The 23361-nt window shown below is 35.9% G+C and overlaps 1 protein-coding gene and 1 non-coding gene across 2 annotated transcripts in view; both read left to right on the top strand.

Moving 5' to 3' along the window:
* Positions 1–23361, top strand: part of Strn3 (striatin 3) — an 88473-nt gene that overhangs the window by 53571 nt on the left and 11541 nt on the right. The window contains 7 exon segments of the mRNA XM_028869674.2: positions 1680–1790; positions 11405–11545; positions 15525–15658; positions 17121–17296; positions 17457–17504; positions 17791–17912; positions 21725–21892. Of these exon segments, the coding sequence (XP_028725507.1) occupies positions 1680–1790; positions 11405–11545; positions 15525–15658; positions 17121–17296; positions 17457–17504; positions 17791–17912; positions 21725–21892 (900 nt within the window).
* On the top strand, positions 200–261 carry LOC114693428. Its single transcript, XR_003734549.1, has one exon. It is a non-coding gene; the product is annotated as a U7 small nuclear RNA (small nuclear RNA).

The raw sequence follows: 23361 nt of genomic DNA, 5'->3' as shown, positions 1-23361 counted from the left end.
CAAGTCTGAGACAGGAGGATCATGAATCTGGGATAGCTGGTGCTGTGTTCCAAGACCCTGTTCTCAAACAGAAGTGAGGAGTTCAAATGACTCAGGTCATAGTTGTCCATTCACATTATCCAGTAAATGGACAGGATTCCTGATACGGCATAGTTTTCAGGAAACCTCATGACTAGAGTATATTAAAAACTAGTTTCCTTAGTGTTACAGCTCTTTTAGAATTTGTCTAGCAGGTTTTCTGACTTCCGTCGGAAAACCCCTAAAAAAAAAAAAAAAAAAAAAACTAGTTTCCTTTTAAATAAATATTAAAACTGTGTTCCAGTTGCAGATTTGACAATTCATTAAATATTAATCTTAAGTAAGTTAGTTTCAGGTACTAGAATTTATCCAATTAACACCTTTTCACATACCAACTACTTATGATAGAGCAAAGACATAACGATTGTAGAGAAGAATTAAGGTAGAGGAACTTGACTTCTTCTCTGCTGTTCAAACATGAGACGTTGTGACGCTTACTTTACACATCAGTCTAGAGGGGCAGGAACGCCTTTCCATGATTGAGTGAGGCCTAGGGAGCTTTTGAGACTTCAAAAACAGCAGTTTAAAACTAAAATCTTATTATTCAGTGTAATTTGTTTAAAAACTAATGGTTTGGGTATAATTTTTATTTAGGACTCTAAAACAGTCTGTAACTGTTAATTTTAATAATAATAGTAATAATAATAATAATAATAATAAGGTTGCCTTAAAACTAAGTGAATGAAAACCTTCAAGTAGTAAAATAGTTCTAAGAAAATTATTTTTATACTATTTTAAGACTTCTCTAGTTCACTATGAGTAGGGTCGTTCCCCGCCCCCCCCCAGGCATAAGCATTTACTTAAACATTGCTGAAAACACACACAAAAGATGGTACCAAGTATAAAGCAATGTGTGTTTTAACCCCTTTGTGCTTGTCACTGTTTTACCCTGAAAAAAATCAACTCAAATCAAGACTTGAGTGGAATTTGAATTTTCTTGTTTGTTTTATTTTTATTCTATTATTTTGCCGATCTTTAGTTGTAGTCCAGTGGAAAAAGGTAATGAAATGTTGAACTGTTGGGAGGGGATGTAGACAGAAGTGGTCTTTGAATGCTTTGTGTGAATTACTTGAGACATTGTATTTGGGAACTATATGTATTATATACTGGAGTAGAATGCTTTTCTATCATAGTACAGTTATCCTGTGCATGCAGAACTAGTGTGACAGGGATGATGCATGACTAATTTCATCAATGAAATGGCACTGACATTTATAGTTTGCACTTTATTACGAATTCGCATGCAATTCATTTGTTTGCTTATATGATGCTGGCTGAATACTTTTTATTAACATTTTTATAAAGATGCAGTTATCTATTTTTTATTATTAGATTTCTAATGTTAGTCCAATGATGAAAGAATATTCTTCAACTTTGTGATATATAAAAATGAAGTATTGTTTACTAGTGGATGATATTAAATGTTTAGAAACTTAAGGACATTTAGTTGAGTTGTGAGTTACAAACAGACTGCACCTTTCAAGTGTTTTGAGTATATTACAGTGTCTTTATTATGATGATCGAAAGCTTTAACCGTTTACTGCCAACAGCTTGCCTTGCCAACTGCTGATTTTTGTCTTTTACTAATATGCTGCATGTAGATAAAGATGACCTCTCCCCAACTGCTGAGGTCTGGGATGTAGACCAGGTACTAATAAGTAAACTGAAGGAGCAGTACAAGAAGGAGCGAAAGGGGAAGAAAGGGGCAAAGAGTAAGTGCGGCTTACGACTGTTACCGTTTGTGTGCTGGGGCTAAGAAAAGGGGCTCTGATGAGTCCAGTGCTTTGTGTCACAGAGGGGGCAACGAACTTTAAACTTTGTCTGCTGGGTAACTGAAATTTAGGTGTGCTATTGGTCAGGTAGAAAATTCCTTTAAATATGTAAGACAGAGGTGAAAAGATTTTCCAAAACTTAAAGATTTATCAAATTAAAAGGAATATTGGCTTTGGAATTCAGAATAATTGAAATTTTCTCAGAAGGGAAGTATTTCACACACAGATATTTAAAGGTGTTTCTAGCCCATAGCCAGCATTTATTTGTCTGGGAATCCTTAAGCACAGTGGGTAGGAAAGCCCTTCCCCTGGCTTTTGCTTTTTGGTCATAATCTAATTAATTAGTGGCCACAATTTTTTTTTCTGCCTAACAGTTTCTTGACTATAGCTCAGCAAAGGCCAGTGGTTCAAGAAGTGGTGATAAAAAGCGTTCTTTGGTCCGTAGCTGGCTGTCTTTGGGTGCCTGCCTGCATGTGTGTTCTTCTCTGTGAAAGTGTAAAGTACAACTGTAGGACCTCCCAGAGAAGTAACTTTCTGTTTGGTTAGTCACACTTCACAGCCTCCAGGGAGAGTCCTTATACTTAGGATACATTTATTTCCAAAAGTATTCATTTTGAATTGGCTATTGACTTTTAGTCTCACTTTTTTTTTTTATAAGTGTATGAAGAGTACTTGTTGCTCTTTTTAGAGGATCTGGGTTCGGTTGCTACAGCCATACGGTAGCGAACAACCAGCTGTAGTCTGCATCCCAGAGGGTCTGGTGCCCCTTTCTGGCCTCAGTGTGTACTGCATCCACATGATGCATTAGCATACATCCAGGAGAAAACATCCATACACATACAAATAAATAAATCTGGCCAGGCATAGTGACACATACCTTTAATCCCAGCACTCACAAGGCAAAGTAGAGGTGGCAGACCTGTGAGTTCAAGACCAGCCTGATCTACCTGAGGAGCTCCAGGCTAGCCAAGGTAGTATAGTGAGAATCTGTCTCAAAAATAAAATAAAATAAAAACTAAAAAGAGTATAGTGTCAGAGAGAAAAATAGTGCATAGTAAAGACCAAGACATAGAGGCATTCTTCCTGTTCCTTTTTCTGGTGACAGACACCCTAGCTCATAAGATGACAGGTATATCAGAAATCATTTTTTCTTCGATCATGGAGTATTTGAGTGATTGAATTTACTGTGGAGGTAACTAGGGTTTTGAGAATCTCACCTGCTAGTCCCCCCCTTCTTCCCTTCTTTCTCACTTCCCTCTCTCCAAAGCTTTACCCCTAAGTAAATCCTGACCTGACAAGTGTCTTCTATAACTTGGTGCTAGCTTGTGTTACTGCATGTGAATAAAAGGACAAACTATTGTTAGGAAATGTCAGACTGTATTGTGAACTACTTATATTTAAAAACTTTAAGTGAGGTTGTGTTCGGTTTTACCATCCTTTACCTACAATGTGTGCATGCTGAGTGTGAAAGTACTAGTGCATGGTTGACTTCGGTTTACTCGCCTTTACTCCCAGCACTCGGGAGGCAGAGGCAGGCGGATCTCTGTGAGTTCGAGGCCAGCCTGGACTACAGAGAGCTAGTTGCAGGACAGTCAGAGCTACCCTATCTCAAAAACAAACAAACAAACAAACAAAAAACCGAATAAATAAATAAAATAGCTTATTTTGAAAAATGAGGTTATTTTTACGTGTGCCATGCACTGACCTAATCTACTAAAAGTTTTAATGTTGCTTCTAATGTAATATAGAAGTATCCATTCTATTTTTTCTTTATAGACTATGGATAGACCTAAATCTTTTTGAGAGTTAGAAATATTTGTGGCCCCTCAAGGCTATCTCTTCTGCCCCCCCCCCAGAGTCTCACTATGTATCTGGCTGCCCTGAAACTCACTATGTAGACCAGGCTGGCCTCAAGCTCACATCTTCTTGCCTCTGCTTCTTGAGTGTATGTGCCTGTAATTCTAGCATTTAGAAGCCCGAGACAAGAGCCTTTTAAGTTCAAGGCCACCCTTAGCTATATAGGGGGTTGTAGACCAGCCTAGCTAGCTACATAGAGAGACTTTTTTGTTTGTTTTATTTCAAGTTTATGAATATAAAGACAAAGTGAAATTTAACTATTACTGCTTTTCAGAAATTAACTGCATTTAATATCTGCACGTAACAATATTTTCCTAAAACCTTGAAATGATTTTATGTGTAAGCCTTTTGTATTTTCCAACAAGAATATCTGTTATATGTGTTTTAATTTATTAGTTTTTTTGTTACTTGCTGACATTTAGATATTCTATATTTAGACATAAAGTTGGGATTTTGCAGAAGGTATTTTAACATAGGCTTAGTTTAAGCATGAGGGTTAAGAGAAAGGGAGGTAGCTAGAAATAAAGGAGGATGTTCCCAAGACCGTGGTTGTAGGCTTCCCTTGAGTTCTGTTTTGAGGCAGAACCTCAGTCTAGCCCAAGCTGCCATTGGATTTGTATTCCTTCTGCCTCTAGTCTTCAGCCTAGTGCTAAGATTAGAGATGTGCACTACCACACACGCCCAATGTGAAACCTCCAGAGGAGGTGAACTTCGGTTTTTACCATGCTGAGCATTGAACCTTGGGTTTTATACATGCAAGTGCTTTACAGCTTAGCTACATCCTTCGCCCTTAAAGTTTCTTAGTTTCTAAAATCTAAAATTTTTGTGCTTGAATAATATTTCATTTTGTGCATTTAATTGGTCTCTGTTAGTTAAACTTTAAAGTTTCTGATTTTTAAATATTTTTATAAACATCAGCTTTTAAGATTATCTGGTTAAGGGAATATTAGAATTAGGTTTCCAACCGAGGGTGTCTTAGGAAAGAATTAGAAATTATTTTTCTAAGTTCCTTCATGGAATTATAGATTTAAAAACTGAATTCAGAGTTCAGTATGAAAACATTAACTGTGATTCTTTCATGTAGATGAAACTTAAGGAACAATGGTAGTGTTCTAGCTAGAGGATGTTTCAAGACCCCCAGTAGATACACAGTACTTTGGAGCACCAAACCCTGCATATTGTAGGTATGTTTTGAATACACACACATACGTAGACACTTGCTGATCAGCTTTCCATTGTGGTGATAAAATACATGAAATGCACAGTTGGAGAAAAGAACTAGGGAGAATGGTGTATACCTGAGAGTGGAGGGAGAGCTTATTTTAAAAATCTCCATTTCAGCCTACAGTGGTGATTCATGCCTTTAATCCCAGCACCCAGAAAAACAGAGGCAGATGGATCTCTAAGTTCCAGAGTGGTCAGCACTATATAGTGAAACCCTGTCTTGGGAAAAACAACAAAACAAAACAAATCTCAGGTTTTTTTTTTTTTTTTTTTAGCTTTTGACATTCTCTATTTTTTGCTTCATGCATTAGCTCAGTAAAGCTATGTAAATTGATAATGATTAAACATCACATATTTTGTAGCATCTGAAGTGTTTTACACTTGCTTATTTCACATCAAAAATCTGGAAACTTTATTTAGCATATAAAGAACTAAAAATCTTTTAAAGATTTCCTTTGTTATTTGTCTTTGAACATGAGTGAAACTTCATTATTATTCTAACACAAGAATAATTCTTATTGTCCTTATTTTTATAGCCAATTGTTTCTCATGTGCTACATACAATTTGTGTTGAATTGAGAACATAAACTGGCCTGAGAATGTAGTTTTGTTGATAGAGTGCTTGCCCTAGCATGCATGAAGTCTTGAGTTCTGTCCCTGGTACCACATAAAATGTAGTGTGGTACATGTTTGTAGTCCCAGCATTGTGGGGCGGCGTTGGGGGTGGGGTGGGGCACAGGACAAGATGGTTAGAAGTTATATAGAGAGTTTGAGATCAGCCTGGGCTATATGAGATCCTGCCTCAAATTTGTTTTCTTCCTTCAAAAGATTTATAGCCTTTGGAATTGCACAGATTCACATCTTGAGCTATACATATATTTGCAATCTTGGTTTTTAACAGAGCAACTTGTTTTAATTTTTCTAGTTAATCTCATGTATACTAATGTTAGAAATACGTTCAGGCTTGCAAAGAAATAGCACAACCACCATTGCCTGTAAAAGTCTGGACAAGGAGGCTTTACTTTTGATCCAGAAGGTGTTCTCCGCAGAGCAGGGCACACTGAGACAGGAGGTGTGCTTGGTTTTTAGTCAGTGCAGGTGGTTACTGTGTTTTTTCCCCATCAGTGGGTCCAGTTGAAGGCTTCCTTAGTTGTCTAGTCTTAAGAGAATTAATTGATGCACAGGAAATGAAGTGGTGAAGGGGTCAGCCTCTTTAATTGGAGAATGGAGCAGAGCCTTTTGTATAAATTAAGATTTTACTGAACTGGGGGATTAGAATATTTGCATAAAAGTCTTGCAAGGTGGGGGGAAATAAAATGATTTTAATTCTTTGTCATAAATTCATTTTATTATTTATTTGTTTGTTTATTGGTTTTCTGAGACAAGGCTTCTTTGTGTGTAGCCTTGGCCAAGCTGTCCTTAAACTAACAGAGATTTGCCTGCCTCTGCCTCCTGAGTGCTGGGATTAAAACACCATTGTCCAGCAAGTTCAAGTTTTATATTTGATAAAAAGACTCATGTAATGTTTCCTATGGTAACTTGCCTGCCTTTCTAGTATATAGAATGATTTGACCATTTTCTTTGCTGATGTTACAGGATTGTAATACATTTTCCCATTTGGACATCCATCAATACATTGGACATGGCAAAACTGTTTCATAGCAAAGGGGCATTATTACAGAAAGGATGATTTGTTCTCTGTTTCTGGCTTCAATTTTACACTTTTAAAATAGACCTGAGATAGGCATGGTGACAGTGCCTAAAATGTCAGCACTTGGCAGATAAAGGCAGAATAATCAGAAATACAAGGCTTATCCGGGCTGCTTGAAATCCTAGCTTAAAAATATAAACAAACCAATTGGCCAGGTTTTTTATCTCAGGTTAATTCCCCTCCCCAGTCCCTTCTTTTCATCTTCTCTGTTGTCTGGCTAGCTTCACCTTGGCTCCTTCTCACACTCGACATCTAACTTCGCTGCAGTTTTAAATGCACCATTTAATCCTTTGCTCCCGGTTACTTTCTCCCACCTTTTCTTAGTTTAGTCATTTTGTCTCATGTCAGAAAGATCCTTTCAGTCAGTGCCTTTTTAAAGCCACAGTTTCACTTTGCAGTTCTGTTTTTTTTTTTTTTTTGATACTGTAGTGTCACGATTATTTAATACAACAGTGCCGTCTTGTGAGAAACTCAGTTTTTTTTTTTTTTTGTTGTTTTTGTTTTGCTCTTAATTAAAGTTAGGTAGCTTGCCAGGACTCATTTCCTTAATGTTCCCCTTGTGGACGGACAGACGGACGGATCAGGTCGGATTGTGCAGTTGAGACCCACCAATGGTATTAGATGAGTCACCATCCACACCAGGGATGAAAGCTGGCTACGGAATGTTTTGGCACGCATTTTTCGCCCCCAAAAAAGAATTTTCTCTTGCTGAGATTCTTTGTGTGTGTGTGTGTGTGTGTGTGTCTGGTCTTTTTGTGTGACTTGACACTAAGGTTATTTATAACAATGTGAAAGGTTTATTTTAATTATAAATGATAGAAAATAAAACAGTTTAACTCCTAACCATTAGTTTTGCTAAAGAAAATATTGATTAGCAAAGGACACATTTGAGAAAGTGAAAATGTTAGTTTTAGACATGGAAAAAGTGATGTGTGAGGAAGATAAAGTTTATGTGTCATGAATGTGTGAGTGGATGTAAATAACAGTAGTCAGACTATAGATAATGTTTTCCATTGTGCTACAGTCTATTTAGAGGAATGTACATTTATGTAAACTCTGGAAGTCAGAGTTAAGAGGTAGGTGGATTGTGTTTTATATTTCACAGTAGTGTTTTTTCCGCTTTGAGACTTCCCCTTTCCACTCCCTTTTTTTGAAGCAAGAGTTTCTATAGCCTAGTCTGGCCTTGAATTCTTGGTCCTCCTATTTCTATCTCCAGAGTGCTGGGTCTACAAGTATATGCCACCACACACACAAATATTTTTAAATTCCGGCAATAATTAAGAACTGAGGTTTTGTTGTTGTTTGTTTTGAGATAGAGCCTCACTGTGTAATCCAGGCTGATCTGGAACCAGCTGTATAATCCAGGCTTATTGCAAACTCCCAATCCTTTTGCCTTAGCCTCTCAATTGCCAGAATTACAGGTGTGTGTCCTAAGCCTGACTCAGCTGATGTTTATGAGTAATTAGTGAGCCTTTGTGCCTTTGAATTAATATTAGGCAAAAAAAAATTTAGTAAAAAAAATATTAAGCATAATAGTCTCATACCAATACTACTACACTTTTCTCATTTTTGGTAATCATTTAAAATTGTGGAATTATTTAGAATCTTTGGTAGGTTTCGAATAAATATGAAGATGCATTAAGCTTGCACTTGAAGAAGTGGACATAGAGTCATTGGCAGAGTTCTGGCCCAGCATGTGCAAGCTGTTAGGTTTAGTTCCCAGTACCTAAGTAAATACATGGATGAATAGAAATTGAAAGGTGCTCTGCTTTGCAAAGACTATGATCTCTGGTTATGAAATTTGCTTTCATCTTTGGGCATCTTTTGAGAAACTAGTATTAGAGCAGAGAAGTTTTATCTTCTCCTAAACTTGGCACTGTGCTACTCAGAGACTACTGTTTAGCTGTAAGTATGTAAAAATATTAATTATGTAATTTATCCTAAATTTAAGCAATGACTTTAATATTTAATCTCTGCTCCCTTCTCTGTCTTCAAGTCTACTTGTTTATGAAATTATTTTTACACATTTTCTAAAACAATAAAGCTTTAATTTTTTATATCATAAAATTCTTTGTGATTATATTAATAAAAACAATCTTACGGCACACATATACATAAGAGTATATAGGGAAATCAATAAAATATTTGCAGAGGAAATAGATTTAGTTAGAGAAATACATAGAATTTGGATAGACCAAGTGTGCAATACCTGAGTGTGCATGCATTGCATGCATGTGTGAATTTGAAGGGGCCGATAGGACTAAATATAGCAGAGTGTGTTGTGTGTGTGTCTGCGAATTGGAGAGGGCACATATGACTCAGTTTAGCTCTGTGCCTCTGTGTGTGTGTGTGTGTGCGCGCGCGCGCGCAGGAACTGGAGATGATTAAATATAACAGCATGCATAGTGGAATAATTTTGTTGCTCTTTAGGAAAGTTAAGGCAATTTGTTAAGGATCAAGGTAAAGAATAGGATAGGAAAACTCATCAAGAAGCATGTACAAGGCTAAGTAGACAATTTTAGCAGTCTTGATACAAGAAGTAATAAGTACCACTTGGCACTGCTGAGCAAGGAGGCAATAGAATAAATGTGATAATTTGGGAGCCTTAATTTAATTGGTAGTATTCAAATTTGATAGACAGCAAGTGTGGCTTGAAGATTTTAAAAACATTGTATCTGCTATAGTAAACCATAAGGATGAGAGGCTTGATTTAACAAAGTTGAGAAAAAGGTTAATCTGAAGAACAATTTAAAGGAAAATTCTTTTGTAAAAAATAACTGATTTTCTTCCTTATAAATTGTAGGATTATTAAGATGTGCTTGCAGAATTTTAACTACAGAAACTAAATCAACAGTCAGAAAGTTAAAGAAGAGTTATGTGTGAGAAAGATGATATTTATTTTCTTTCACATTGAATTTAAGTGGTTGTTGGATATTTAATCAACTTTTCCCCCCCATTTATTAAGAGAATTTATGATTGTTTTACTGGCAGGGAAAAAATGTTCAGGTGACCCTGAGTTTCTTCATTATAAATCTTTGGAAAATTCAGAGGATATCGTATATTACACACATGCAAAAATTGAGTTTTGTAACCATTTTTTAGTTAGAAATTACTGTAGCTAGAGTTTTTCTGCCTTGTCCACAGTCAGGACAAATCTTTATCACCCGCCAGTCCCACAGCGGCTCAGACCCAACCAAGTAAACACAGAGACTTATATTGCATACAAACTGTATGGCTGTGGCAGGCTTCTTGCTAACTGCTCTTATTGCTTAAATTAATCCATTTCCATAAATCTATACCTTGCCACGTGGCTGGTGGCTTACCAGCGTCTTCACATGCTGCTGGTCATGGCGGCGGCTGCAGTGTCTCTCTGCCTCAGCCTTCCGCTTCCCAGAATTCTCCTCTCTCCTTGTCCCACCTACTTCCTGCCTGGCCACTGGCCAATCAGTATTTTATTTATTGACCAATCAGAGCAATTTGACATACAGACCATCCCACAGCAAATTACTATAAAATAATGTGAAAATGTCACATATTTCCATTATAGCTTGTCATTCAGTTGCTTGTCATTCTGTTAGGGATACATAGATAAATGACATTTCCTGTTGACTAACATTCAAATACCCGCCAGGGATTTTAATCACAAAGTAGCCTAATTTAGTTATTAGTTCATTAGTGTTGATGCTAGTGAATATGAGGTCATGATGTTTGACTTTGGATCTATTTTAATTGCTTTTATATTATGTTATTTTTTAAATGCTTTTTTTTTTTCCTAAATTTTTTTTTTTCTGATATTGTTTTTTGTTTTTCCAGACAAGATTTCTCTGTGTAACAATCCTGGCTGCCCTAGAACTCACTTTGTAGACCAGACTGGCCTGGAACTCACATAGGCCTGCCTCTGCCTCCCACGTGCTGGCATCACAGGCATGTGCCACCACCGCCTGGCCTATCACCTGACTTGGTGAAAACTAAGACTTTTTACTATGTAGCTCAGAATGACTAAGTCTACTGTTTCTGACATTGACAGTTGAAGAATAACTGCTGAAGCTTCTGAGTTCTGTAGTTTCTGTCTAAATTATCTAGGCAGTAGTTGAAATTAAACTTAACTTATGGCGCATGACAGTGCCGACTTTTTCTGTCATTATGAGAAATTCAAAGAACTTGTGGGTAAATCTGTTTGCAAATTTGGAAAGTGAAAATTTGAGGTAAACGATTCTAAGAAACAAATTTAACAAATTGGGTTAAACCGTGAATGACAAATTTGTACTAACATAGTGGGAAAATACCCATAATTTCCAGCAGGGAAAGTTAATTGTTTGTTGCACCCTCATAACAGTCATTTCGTATGTACTTCTTTGACTTTAAAAACAATGAATTACGTTGAAAGGCCCATGTTTTGTTTTATGCATTAGTAAACATTGGTTTTAAATAACAATTTCTATAGTTGTTACAGCATTTTCTGTGGCTGGGTTTATAGACTCCAAGTTGAATAATAGAAGTTTCCCTTTTCTCTCCCCTTCCACAATATATATTTTAAATACAGTGTTTGTGTTTAATCCACTATCCACAAAGAGCCACAAAATAGTAACTATTCAACATATTTATAAGTTTCCAGTGTATTTTGGAAAATGATATATAAATGATACTTTAATAACTTGGACTTTTTATTAGCCTGTTTTGTTAGTAAATTGGTTTACTAAGGCTGCCAGCAAGTCAAGCGGTAGCTATTAAATGAACCTCTACTGCTGACGTTAATTTACAGGGGTCAACAGGACAAAACTCTGCGACATGATAGCTGATCTGGGAGATGATGAGCTGCCCCACATCCCTTCAGGAATCATTAATCAGGCTAGGTCAGCCTCTCCTAGAGTGACTGATGGTGAAGGTGCAAGAGCAGAGGAAGGTACAGCATTTAGTATCGTGTCTGTCTGTATTCCTGGGTTCCTGACTCCAGATCACCTCTTAGTACTGCAGCATGCCATTGTAGAAAGTGCTCACGATAGGAGAGCTGCTGGGTATGACTGCTCAGGGACGAAACACAGCTTCTAGTTCTTTCTGTTTGTTTTTGTTCTCATGGTAGTTGTAGCTGTTTTCATCATAGGTCAGCTCAGAGCGCCTTCCTTAAATCTAACTATAGCTTACAAATCCACTGTTAGGAAAAGAACAATTTCTAACAATAAACTAAAGAATACAGGTGAGGGGGAACTGACTCTTAGTAGTGCAGTTTAAATGTAGCAAATGTTAATAGCTACTACTTAATAGAAGTGCTAGGTAGTCTGTTGGGGATCTTACACACATATATATTATTCCTAAAAATAAATGTATCCGTTAATCATTTTAGGATAAGGAACATCGTTCTTTAACTTTATATCAAGAATTCATGACCTAGTAATGAATTTTCTAAAATCCAAAATCAAAAGTACATAAGAATTAAAATACTACTTAAGGATTTTTGCAACTGATTATACCTAAAGATACATGGATATAGTTGACTAATTTATAATTCTGGGTGAAGATATTTGTCTAAATACTCTTCAATCTTTACCCAAATTGCTTCAATGTGATATGTATATATGATAATAAATTAGTAATTTTATTTAGGTTTTTATTTGTGCTTACACTTCTTGCTCTGTAAGAGGATTTATTTGCCTGTTTCAAATTTTTGTATACATTTGTTATAATTTTTTTCTAGACATATTTTCTTTAGAGCGAAGTTGAACAGTTTTGCATCCTCAATTTATGATTTTTTTACCTTTTTTCTTTTTTAATTCATAGAAAATTTTAAGGAAAGATTTTTAAAAATCACTTAAACTAATACAAAGAAAGGAAATTAAATAATCTTGTTTTTTTTTTTTTCTGTACTCATTTCCACTGAGCTATTTTCTTTTATATATTTTCTAAAATATAGATACCAGCTCTACTATTTTTATTTTTTTGTATTTGGGGTTTTCTTTTTCCAAGTAATATAGTACAGTTTGCTAACTTTTTTTTAAACTTACATTTTAGACTGCAGATTTAGCAGTTTAAGGCAAAGTCATATTAGTGATATGAACCCTATTTAATGTTTCAAACCAACTTGGGGGAAAAGCCACTAGGCTGACTCTACGTAAAAGGTGATTTAGAGCTCTCTCTGTGTGTTTGTCAAGTGTGTGACTGTGTTTTAAAAGAAAGTAAGTTGCTAATCTCTTTTATGGTGGTGCGGGAGGGTGAATGGGCACATTGAACTTCATTACATTTTAAAGAGTGATTCTTCCTAAAATTTGCTATTTAGAGATTGGAAAACTGTAATCTAGTTTATAGTCAGTCCATTTTTGTGACACTTTGCATTTTGGTGCTTTTGGAAAACAAAAATTTTATGTTATATTTCAGTTTATAAAGAACAAATAAATACCTATTTTCTAGTGTCACAACTTTTTAAAACTATTGTTACTAAAGACAAGATTATAATCCATATCTCCACAGGCATAATTGGAATCAGTCATTTGTCTGTATGTTCTTTTGGTTTGATAAAATCGGAGGAAAGGGGCTGGGATGTACCTCAGCATCAGAGTGCTTGTCTAACCGTGTGCCAGGTCCTGGGTACAACACTGCAGAACACATGCACAAGGAGGAAAAGAAGAGTCTGTATGTGAACTATAGGTTTCCTCGGTCATGCTATCTATCAAAAGTAGAATTTATTACAGGATTCTTAGAAAGGACCTTTTGGAAGAATTCTATTCATAACCCCTAGAAGTCTCACAAAAGACAATTATGCTTAATAAAAATTTCATCATTAAAATAAAATTCTTGCCTTTGGTTCCAGGACTTGGGAGATAGAGGCAAGAGGATCTTTGTGAGTTAGAGGTTATCCTGGTCTACATAGCAAGTTCTAAGATAGCCAGGAGTATATTGAAAGACCTCTCTAAAAATTGAAAAAAAAAATTCATTTAATCATTTTATTTTAAATTGTTGATTACATTTTTATGCTGTGTACTGCTATGGGTAATTATATCTTAACTTGAAATAAAATGATCTGTAAAATATACATTAATTCTTTCAGCAGAGATATAAGAGCAAAAATTAAAAATTAACTGTGATTACTGTATACTGCAATGATGGGTGATAGGGAAAGCAGAAATAATAGCTTAAAGATGTTTGCATATGTATATGTAAATAAGTATCAAAAGAGTAGTATAGCTTGCTAGATGTAAACAAATGTGTGTATCCATAGAGAAAAGGTACAGAAATGGAGCATATGTAATTAACTGGAGAAATGTATACTAGTTCTTGAAAAATAACAGCGAAAGTTGTTGAGCCACTTCTCTCTTTATGCCCGGAAGTTGGACAATGGTTGATCAGAAGTTTTTGTAAAGAAATGAGTTGATTGGTGATGGCAAAGGTATTTTATTGGACTTTTAAGTTTGTGTTAATGAGTATTTGTATAGTTGCTAGTGGAAGAAATTGTAGCATTTTGTTAGAAACAAATTATGAACTTAAATTTTTTTAGACTGGTAAAAATTATAAAGTAGAATATACTTACTCATTGATTCTTGAACTATTGATCTTATTGTTCTTAGCTGCTCCTTGTATTATCAGTAACTGTGTACTAATATTGATAGGAGAGATCAGTACTGTGTGTATTGTTTAGATTCAAGTATAACCATTGAATGATGGCTTAATAATCATAGTAACTCATAATAATGGTTGAATGTGTGAGATACTTAGTGTCTTACATGTTGTAAATATTTTATGAAGTGTTTTCAAATTAGATTAGTTGCTGAATCACACTTTAAGGGACCACTTGCGTGAAATTACACAGAATAAAATAAACATTCTAAATTAAAAATGAATTTTACTTTGTTAATAGCATATATGAATTGTATGAATTATTTTCAGTATTATTGGTGAATTAGTATTAGTATATTTCATATACCCATTTCCTGTAGTATATTAAATATATGCCATTTTGTAAGAATTTTTCATAATTTATTAGCCCGAGTTTTTGAGTAGTTTTTAAAAATTGGTTCATGATTTTAAAAGTTTAGGTTGAGTTATTTTGTAATTAGTATTTCCTTCTTGCTGTCTTAATGTTACTATTTTGATTACAAAGCACATGTTTAAAATTACATTGATTGTTGCTTACACTTTAATATCTTGGTATAGTCATTCAGATAGTTGCACTTTAATTTGAACTGCAGTGCCAATGTTGAAAGCTGTACTAATGGACGAGACACAGATGAGACAACTCAGTGAAGTGGAGCTCTGCAGTTACTGTCAATGAGTTTTACTTTAGCATCATCCTAATTTATAAAAAGGGATTAAAACGAAGTCATGATGAAAGTTGTGAGGTTGGAAGGCATGCCCTTAAGGACACTATCGTTATTAGTGGAGCCATCTTTTCCTAGACCATCTCTGGCCCTGACTGAGAGGCTGTATATCAGAGTGTCTGGAAAGGAGTGTGCCCCAATGCTCCTTCACTTCTTCAGAAAGCAAAGGGACATTGTAGTAACTTACCAACTTTTTAAAAAGCTACTGGATGAGCTACTTTGAGGTTAGTAGACATCTGTTCCCCATAAGTGACTGAAATCTGATTATTTAACCAAAAACTGTCCTGTTTACTGAGGTGGTAAGGGATCTAAATAGACAAAATTCTAGTGTTCTGCCTCCACCCTGGGATAATGTGTACAGTGTTTATTCAGTTTGTGGAAGATAACTACAGTATTGTAGTTCTAGCACGTTTGTTTATTTTCACTCAGTAGTAGGGTTTTTTTTGTGTGTGGAAGTGGGAAGTAGAATTCATAATATTGCTGAGTTTTGTAACTGTTTCGTGCTTAAATTCCCCACAATATTGTATTGTACTGTATGATTTTTCAGCATTTAAGAAGCGGTTTTGTTCTTTATAGCTGAACCAATAACGTTTCCATCTGGAGGAGGCAAGTCATTTATTATGGGTTCTGATGATGTTTTGTTAAGTGTACTGGGCCTTGGAGACCTTGCAGACTTGACGGTAACAAATGATGCAGACTATAGTTATGATGTAAGTGCAGTTTTATTTTTAATTTTTTAATGATTTAATAGAAGGCTCCTTATTCTTTGGGATCATTTATAACAGAGAATTAATGTCAAGGTGCATGGAAAAGATAAGTTTAAGTGTGTCGATGTGTTGATTTGAAGTAACATGTAATTTTTGCTTTAAATTTTTTCTTTGTGGTGTTTAAATCTTTCTTAGGAATTTTGGTGGATTAGGTAGGAGTTTGGGGTTATTACTTTAAAATATTGGTTGATAAATACATCTTGAGTAGTTAACTCTTATTTACTAAGTTGAAGCCATATTTTGGTGTTAACAAAATAGACACTATAGAAATCAGTTTTTTTCCATCAGGATAAGTCTTAAATAGCCAGCCATGTTTTATTTTTGAGCTATTATTTTATCAGTCACAACAAAGTTATCATTTCCTGAATGTTAGCTTCATTTGAGGGCTAGAAAAAGGAGATGGGAAGAACTGTGTTAGGTGGGAAGACTAATGTTGATTAAATATTTTCCAAACATAAACACTCAATTGAGTGTTAATTATATTTTAGATTTTTTTGTATTCACTTTAGTTTTTCACCAGATTTCTTTTTTAAACATTAAAAAAAATTCACACTTAAGTTAGGATGTTTTTTAAAGATAACTCCCTTGGTGGGCTGGGTTATTTTTATAATTTTTAAAGTATATTTGCAACTAAATTGAGTAAACTTTTAACTGCTTTAGAACTGTTTTATCTTTACTGATGTAGAAATAAAGGTGAAAAGGCATTATTAATATCAAGAATTAGGGAAAGTGCTTACCTGCCATGCCCAAAGCCCTGGGTTTGATCCCCAGCACCACATAATCGGGGCAGGGTAGCTCAGCCTCTAATATAGCATTTGGGAAACAGGGCCAGAAGGATGGAAGTTCACGCGAATTACATAGTGAGTTCAAGACCAGTAAAGGTGACATGACACTCTGTCTCCAGTGGAAATTAAAAAAGAAAAGAAAGGTATAGGAAAATATTCTCAAAGAATTTTTAATCCATTGTTTTAAAAGTCCCTTAACCTTCTGCCTTGGAATTGTTCACATACTGGTCAATTTCCTAAATGGAAGCTATTGTCTTTACTGAACCCTTGGTAATTTTTATATCCCTATTTTGCTTTCGTGTAAATTATTACAGCAGTGGTAGTTTTCTGTTCTCATCTGACATTTGATAGGAGCTTTGAATATATTTTTTTTATGCTTAGTTGAAAACAGATAAAGGAACTCTTTGACCTGGGTATTTGAAAGCCTAACAAAATGATTTTTCTGACTTCTTCTATAAAGATAGACTTCTGTGAGGTTTTTAAGGTCATTAAAATAGCCCCTACATATTTTAGTGAAACAGTTTTATATGTTTTAAGCACACCAAACAGAAAACAGAAAAAATCCACATGTCTACCAGTTTATTACTTTTACCTATAAATAGTGCAATTTTTTGTTTTAGTTGCCGGCCAATAAAGATGCCTTTCGAAAGACTTGGAACCCCAAGTATACACTACGTAGTCACTTTGATGGAGTGAGAGCATTAGCTTTTCATCCTGTAGAACCTGTACTGGTTACTGCCTCTGAGGACCACACCTTGAAACTTTGGAATTTGCAAAAGACAGTTCCTGCCAAAAAGCAAGTATTTTAATATGGACTGTTTTTCCTTTCTAATTTTGTTCATACGGATAATTCTTCTTCTTTACTATCCCGTGTCTATAGTACATCTGTAATATCAACCAGTGATTCATGATGACTGAATGTGTTCTCTCCCCCCATCCCTTTTCTCCCTCTTTAGGAGTGCCTCTTTAGACGTAGAGCCTATCTACACATTTAGGGCCCACATGTAAGTTTTGTTGAATTATTACTCGATGAGCAAGTACAGTTATTGTTTATAGTTAGCATTCTCCAAACCTAATTTTCTCAATATTTGATACTAGAGAAGATACATGAGTTGAATAATGTTTCATTTGATTAACTATATTTGAATATGATCTAATAATACTTTTCAATTGTACATTTTTACCTAAAATTGGGTTTAGATACCACATAAATGACTAAATTGAGGGGAGTGGGAGTTTGAGTTTCTTCTTAGAATTTATGAGTAATTTTCCTCTCTCTTTCTATAACAGTGGCCCTGTTCTTTCATTAGCTATTAGTTCTAATGGAGAACAGTGTTTTAGTGGTGGTATTGATGCAACCATTCAGTGGTGGAATATGCCTAGTCCTAACGTGGATCCCTATGATACATATGGTGAGTACAGGGGCACAGTGGATCTTTTCAGTGAGTAGCGCTGACAGAATTCTGTAGTTCAAATGTAATTTGTTCATTTAGTTCTTCTACTTGCTAGACAGTTTCTTTATTTAAAAAGAGAAATATTGGGGCTGGAGAGACAGCTCAGGAGTTAGGAGCACCAGCTGCTCTTCCAGAGGGCCCCAGCACCCACATGGCAGCTCCCAACTGTCTGTGACTCCAGTTCCAGGGGATCTGCCACCCTCACACAGACCTAGATACAGGCCAAACACCAATGCACATCAAATAAATAAATAATTTTTTAAAGAAGTATCCTGCCGTGAGTATTTTAGTGCTTGACTTAGTACTTTTTTTAAATGTCAATTTCCATTAACAAAAAGAAGAGGGGAAAATTATTGAAGTAACACATTTTTAAACTCGAGAGACAATATATGTAATTCTTACTAAGTGAAAGACAACAGAAACGATAGGGATGGATGGGATGGTTAGGGTATAATTCATTACAACTTCATGGAATCTTTAATTTCAAAATGAAAACCAAAACAAAACTTTGATTTTTATAAATGGCACTTTGAGAAACTTCTTTTTGATTAAAAGCTTAAATTTACATCTTCAAATACAGTGGGCATTGTTCATAATTATTTAAAAAAAAAACCCAACCAAACGTTTGAGCTCTTTGTTGTGCTTGGTTAACACATACTTGGTGCCTACATTCCATAATGTAAGGCATAATGGTGAGTACTTTGTTCAAAGAAATAAGATGGATGTAAAAAAAAAAAGCAAGGGATTAGTGGAGGGCTTCCAGTTAAAATATTTGCTAAATGACAGTAAAATATAGTACTCTGTACAAGCATAATCGGTAGAACCTCTCTTAGATGAGAAGTCAGGAACGGTCTGTCTGTCTTTAGTAATGATATTCAAGCTAAAAGATAAAGGGTAAAAAAGTCAAGTCATCAAAAGTTCTAAGGCCAGAGAGGCTTGAAAGGGATGCTGGTGGCTGCAGTGACAGACAGGTCAAAAACCAGGAGTCACCTAGCAAGTGAGAGGTGACGCTGCCAAGGCTAGAATTCTGGTGGTGGCGGGGTTAAGAAGCAGGTTTAGTGCTGCACGGATGGATGGCTCAGGAGTTAGAGGCACTTGCTGTTCTTGCAGAAGACTCAGGCTCAACTTCCAGCATCCACTTAAACAAATCACAGCCGTGTCCTAGGGGACCTAATAGCCTGTCCTCAGTAGCCTTTTATGACCAGCCCACATGAAATATACATACGTAGGCAAAACACTCATACAGATAAATATTTTTTAAAGACTTGGGTTTAATATATATTGGGTAAGTAGGGTAATAATATAGTATTTTATTGATAAACTGTGTTGAATCGGTAAAGTAATAGGTGAAACTCTTAGTTTAATTGTGTTTGAAAAGGAAGTTTTATTGATGTAATTGACATCACTTTTTTCCCTTGGTTTTGGTTTTTTTGAGATAGGATTTCTCTTTGTAGCCCTGGTTGGATTGTAACTCACTTTGTCAACCAGGCTGGCCTCAAACTCACAGAGATCTGTCTACCTCTGCCTCTCAAGACTGCTAGGAATAAAGGTATGTGCTACCACTGCCCAGCTAGAATTGGTTGTTTTAAGGCATTAATTTGGTAGTTTTTACTGTGTGTTCAAGATTGTGCAGACATCGCCACTTTCTAATTTCAGAACATTTTTGTCACCAATTCAGAGTTCTGACATTGCAGCTCACTGTGTAGACAGTAGCACTCACTGAAATAGGAATAGAGTATGAGAGAGAATGAATATGAATGAGAATATTAAGATATGGATGTGTATGAAGGAATGAATATGAATCAAGAGATGATAACCTGAGACTGGAGTCTTTACTAGTAAGACCTGACATTGGCTACAGTAAGGAAGCTGCTGAGGAGAATGGATTCATGATGCATACCCAAAGAAGAAAATCATTTTGAGAAGAACCATGCTACAGGTGCTCTGTGTAGGTCCCGGAGTTCTTGGACAGATAGCTGGAGGTTAGATACTGGAGTATTGATCCCTGAAGGAACCACTTTAACATTTCAAGTCAGAGTTTATGAATGAAAAGCAGTATTGAAACCAGAAAGAATAAGTGTTTTGTATTATCAAAGAAAAGCACTTATTGTATTTGGTAGAATTGTGGTCACTGCTGATTTTAGCATGAGTTGTTCTAGTGTGGTAATGGAGTGATTTGAAGAGTACACAGGAGGTGAAAGATAATTTACTTTTCAACAGTTTTACAGAAGGTGGTGGTAAGGATAATGTTTTCATGGTTTAGGTTGAAAGAGTGTGTCTGGTTCACTCTTCTCTTTTTAAAAATTTAATTTTAATTTGTTGTGCTAATGATTCCAAGGCAAAGATTTTGTAGTATGAAGTGTGAGAACAAGAATGTGATTTTGGCTGAGTTTTAGAATGTACCTAGTAGTAGGCTTCACCCTTAATAGGAAGAAGGACAACTTCTTACTTGTATCTGGAATCAAATAGGGCTTAAATTTATTTTATTTGTATGTGTATGTGTGTGTGCATATCTGTGTATGTGTATATGATCCACATGTGCCATGCCGTGCACCTGTGGAGGTTAGAAACAACAGTTTCTGGGAGTCCATTACTGGGTTCCTTGTGGCAAGTGCTGTAGAAGCAAAAAGATAGTTTTTGACATTATTTGAAATTGGGTACAGGATACAAGAGGGGTTCCTTTTGAATGCTGTGTTTTCTTGGTATAGTGTAAGTCATAGTCCTTCACACATAAAGGAAAATTTGGACCTGTGAGGATGAAGGAGAAGGTGATAAATAATAAATAGGAAGTGTTAACTGGAAATAGAGGGTGATATAATATGATACTCATTTGGTCCTCAGATTCCCATCAGTTGATGAATGGTCAAATAAGATACGATAACACCAGTGAAGTGTTATTTGGCAATAAAAAGAAAAGAAGTACTGATATGTGCTACATAGTGGATGCCCTTGAAAATAAGAACCTGGACACAAAAGAACCCCATTCTGTAGGATTCTGTTCATACAACATACTCAGAAAATAGAGGCTTATTTACACAAGCCCCCTGGATTAGTGGTCGCCCAGAAGTTCAAAAAAGTAAAGAAGAGTTGGAAGGAAAGTGTCTTCACTTAGCTGAAGTTATGTTAAAATTTTTTGAAAGTTACCAGATGGTGGTGGTGCACACTCTTCATCCCAGCACTTAGGAAGCAGAGGCAAACAGATCCCTGAGTTCAAGGCTAGCCTGGTCTACTTGTAGCCTGGTCTATAAGTTTGAAGACAGCCAGAGCTACATAAATCAAAGTTAATTAATTAGTTGATTAATTAAAAATTAAAGTATCCTGAAAGTCAGCACATTGAGAGTTCTAGTTAGGTGAACACACCATTGTTGTGCCATTTAAGTGAGTAGTATAGTTTGTTTTATTTTTTGTACATACTTTATAGAAATTGTGAATATACAAATAGTATTAGTATTGTTGGAATAAATGATACCAATCACCCACAATTCAATATTTAGAAATATTCACTGTGCTTTGGTTTATCTTGTGGTTTTTATGTTTTGTTTTGCTTTTTTGGGGGGACAGGGTCTTACCATATTGCCCTGATTGGCCTTGGACTCTCTACATAGACCAGGCTGGTCTACAACACACAGATATTTGCTTCTCAGGTGCTGGAATAAAAGACATGCACCATGATGCCTGGCTTTACATACATTTTTAAATTTAATTGCGTGGTAAGTTATCTATCATTTGCCAAACTTCTTCCAACTAATGTTTTGTTTGTTTTTTTACAGAGTCAAATGTTCTAGCCGGCACTTTAGTTGCTCATACAGATGCAGTCTGGGGTCTTGCCTATAGTGGCATAAAAAATCAGTTACTGTCTTGTTCAGCAGATGGCACTGTTAGGTTGTGGACTCCTCAAGAGAAATTGCCTTGTATTTGCACTTACAATGGAGACAAGGGTAAGTCAGATTTGCCTCTTCAAAAGCAGTGGGGTTTTTTTTTCCTTGTTGGTTTTTTTTTTTTTTTTTTTAAGCTTTATCACTGATTTCTGTGTCTCATGTATATGCACGTGATTGCAGGTGCTCATAGAGGCTAGGATCCCTTGGAGTTGCTTGCATACAGGAAGTTGTGAGCTACCTGACAGGTGCTGGAAACAGAAATCTGAGTAGCAAACACTCTTAACTGCTTTGTCCAAAGAGCCTTTAAAAAATATATTTGTGGTGTGTGTGTGTGTGTGTGTGTGTGTGTGTGTGTGTGTGTGTGTGTGTTTTGCACACACCACCTTGGCATACACGTGGAGGAAGGTTAGAGTACTACTGGCAGGAATCTGTTTCCTCCACCACTGTTAGGCCCAGTAACAAGGGCCCCCTCTACCTGCTAAGAATTTTGCTTTTCCAAGAAGAACGTTTGTTAAAACAAAAACCTGGAAAATAAAAAGGAGAAAGCAATTCTTTCTTTACTGATCCAAAGAGAAGTGTTTAAAGAATTTTATAAAACTTGCCATTATCTTTTTACTTAGTCCTGTTTTACTGGAAGTGCTTTGCAGATGTCAGCGAAGCTCTGTGCTTTTTGGTCTTTTTCAGATCATTTTCTATTTTTAAAAATAAACATATTTGCACTTACCAATAAGTAGACAAATGATACTACTTAAAAGGGCTATAGGAGCCGGGCGGTGGTGGCGCACACCTTTAATCCCAGCACTTGGGAGGCAGAGCCAGGTGGATCTCTGAGTTCGAGGCCAGCCTGGTCTCCAAAGCGAGTTCCAGGAAAGGCGCAAAGCTACACAGAGAAACCCTGTCTCGAAGAAAAAAAAAAAAAAAAAAAGCTATAGGAAACAAGGACAGCTGCTTGTAAGGACTGATGGGATCATAGTCTTAAATACCCCTGCCTAAAAACCATGTGTGCCATGACTGAGCACGTAGGTCTGTGTGTTCAGGGTGGGATGGGACAGCCACAGTCATTACAACACCTTTAATGAGAAGCACAAATGGGATTGCTTTCATGATTTTTATTATTTTCATTTTTGTATAAAATATGTTTGTATTTGTGTTACGTGGAGAGCAGAGGGCAGCTTGAGGGAATCTGCTCTGTCCTACTATGTGTGGGTCTTGAGGAACAAACTCAGACTGTCAGTCAGGCTTGACTGCAAGCACCCTTACCTGCCAAGCCTTCTTGCTAGCCTGTAAATCTTTATTATAGAAGGGTTAACCAGCTTTACTTTTTGAAGATGTTTGTGTACATCTTTATAATATTGTTGGTCTTATAGTCTGAGTTTTTCAAATTAAGTTTTTCATCAGACCTTTGATTTGAACTTAAATATGTATTGTTTTAAGACATCTTAAGTGGGTAGTATATGTTCAGTTTTGTTTATCTTTTTTGTATTTTGCGATTCTATGATATATCAGATACCCATACCTTAAGAAGTAAA

This window comes from Peromyscus leucopus, chromosome 14 (genome assembly GCF_004664715.2).
Source record: "Peromyscus leucopus breed LL Stock chromosome 14, UCI_PerLeu_2.1, whole genome shotgun sequence".
In the NCBI taxonomy this organism is placed as follows: domain Eukaryota; kingdom Metazoa; phylum Chordata; class Mammalia; order Rodentia; family Cricetidae; genus Peromyscus; species Peromyscus leucopus.
Note: the sequence above shows the minus strand (reverse complement) of the source record. Positions and strands in the feature narration are given on the sequence as shown.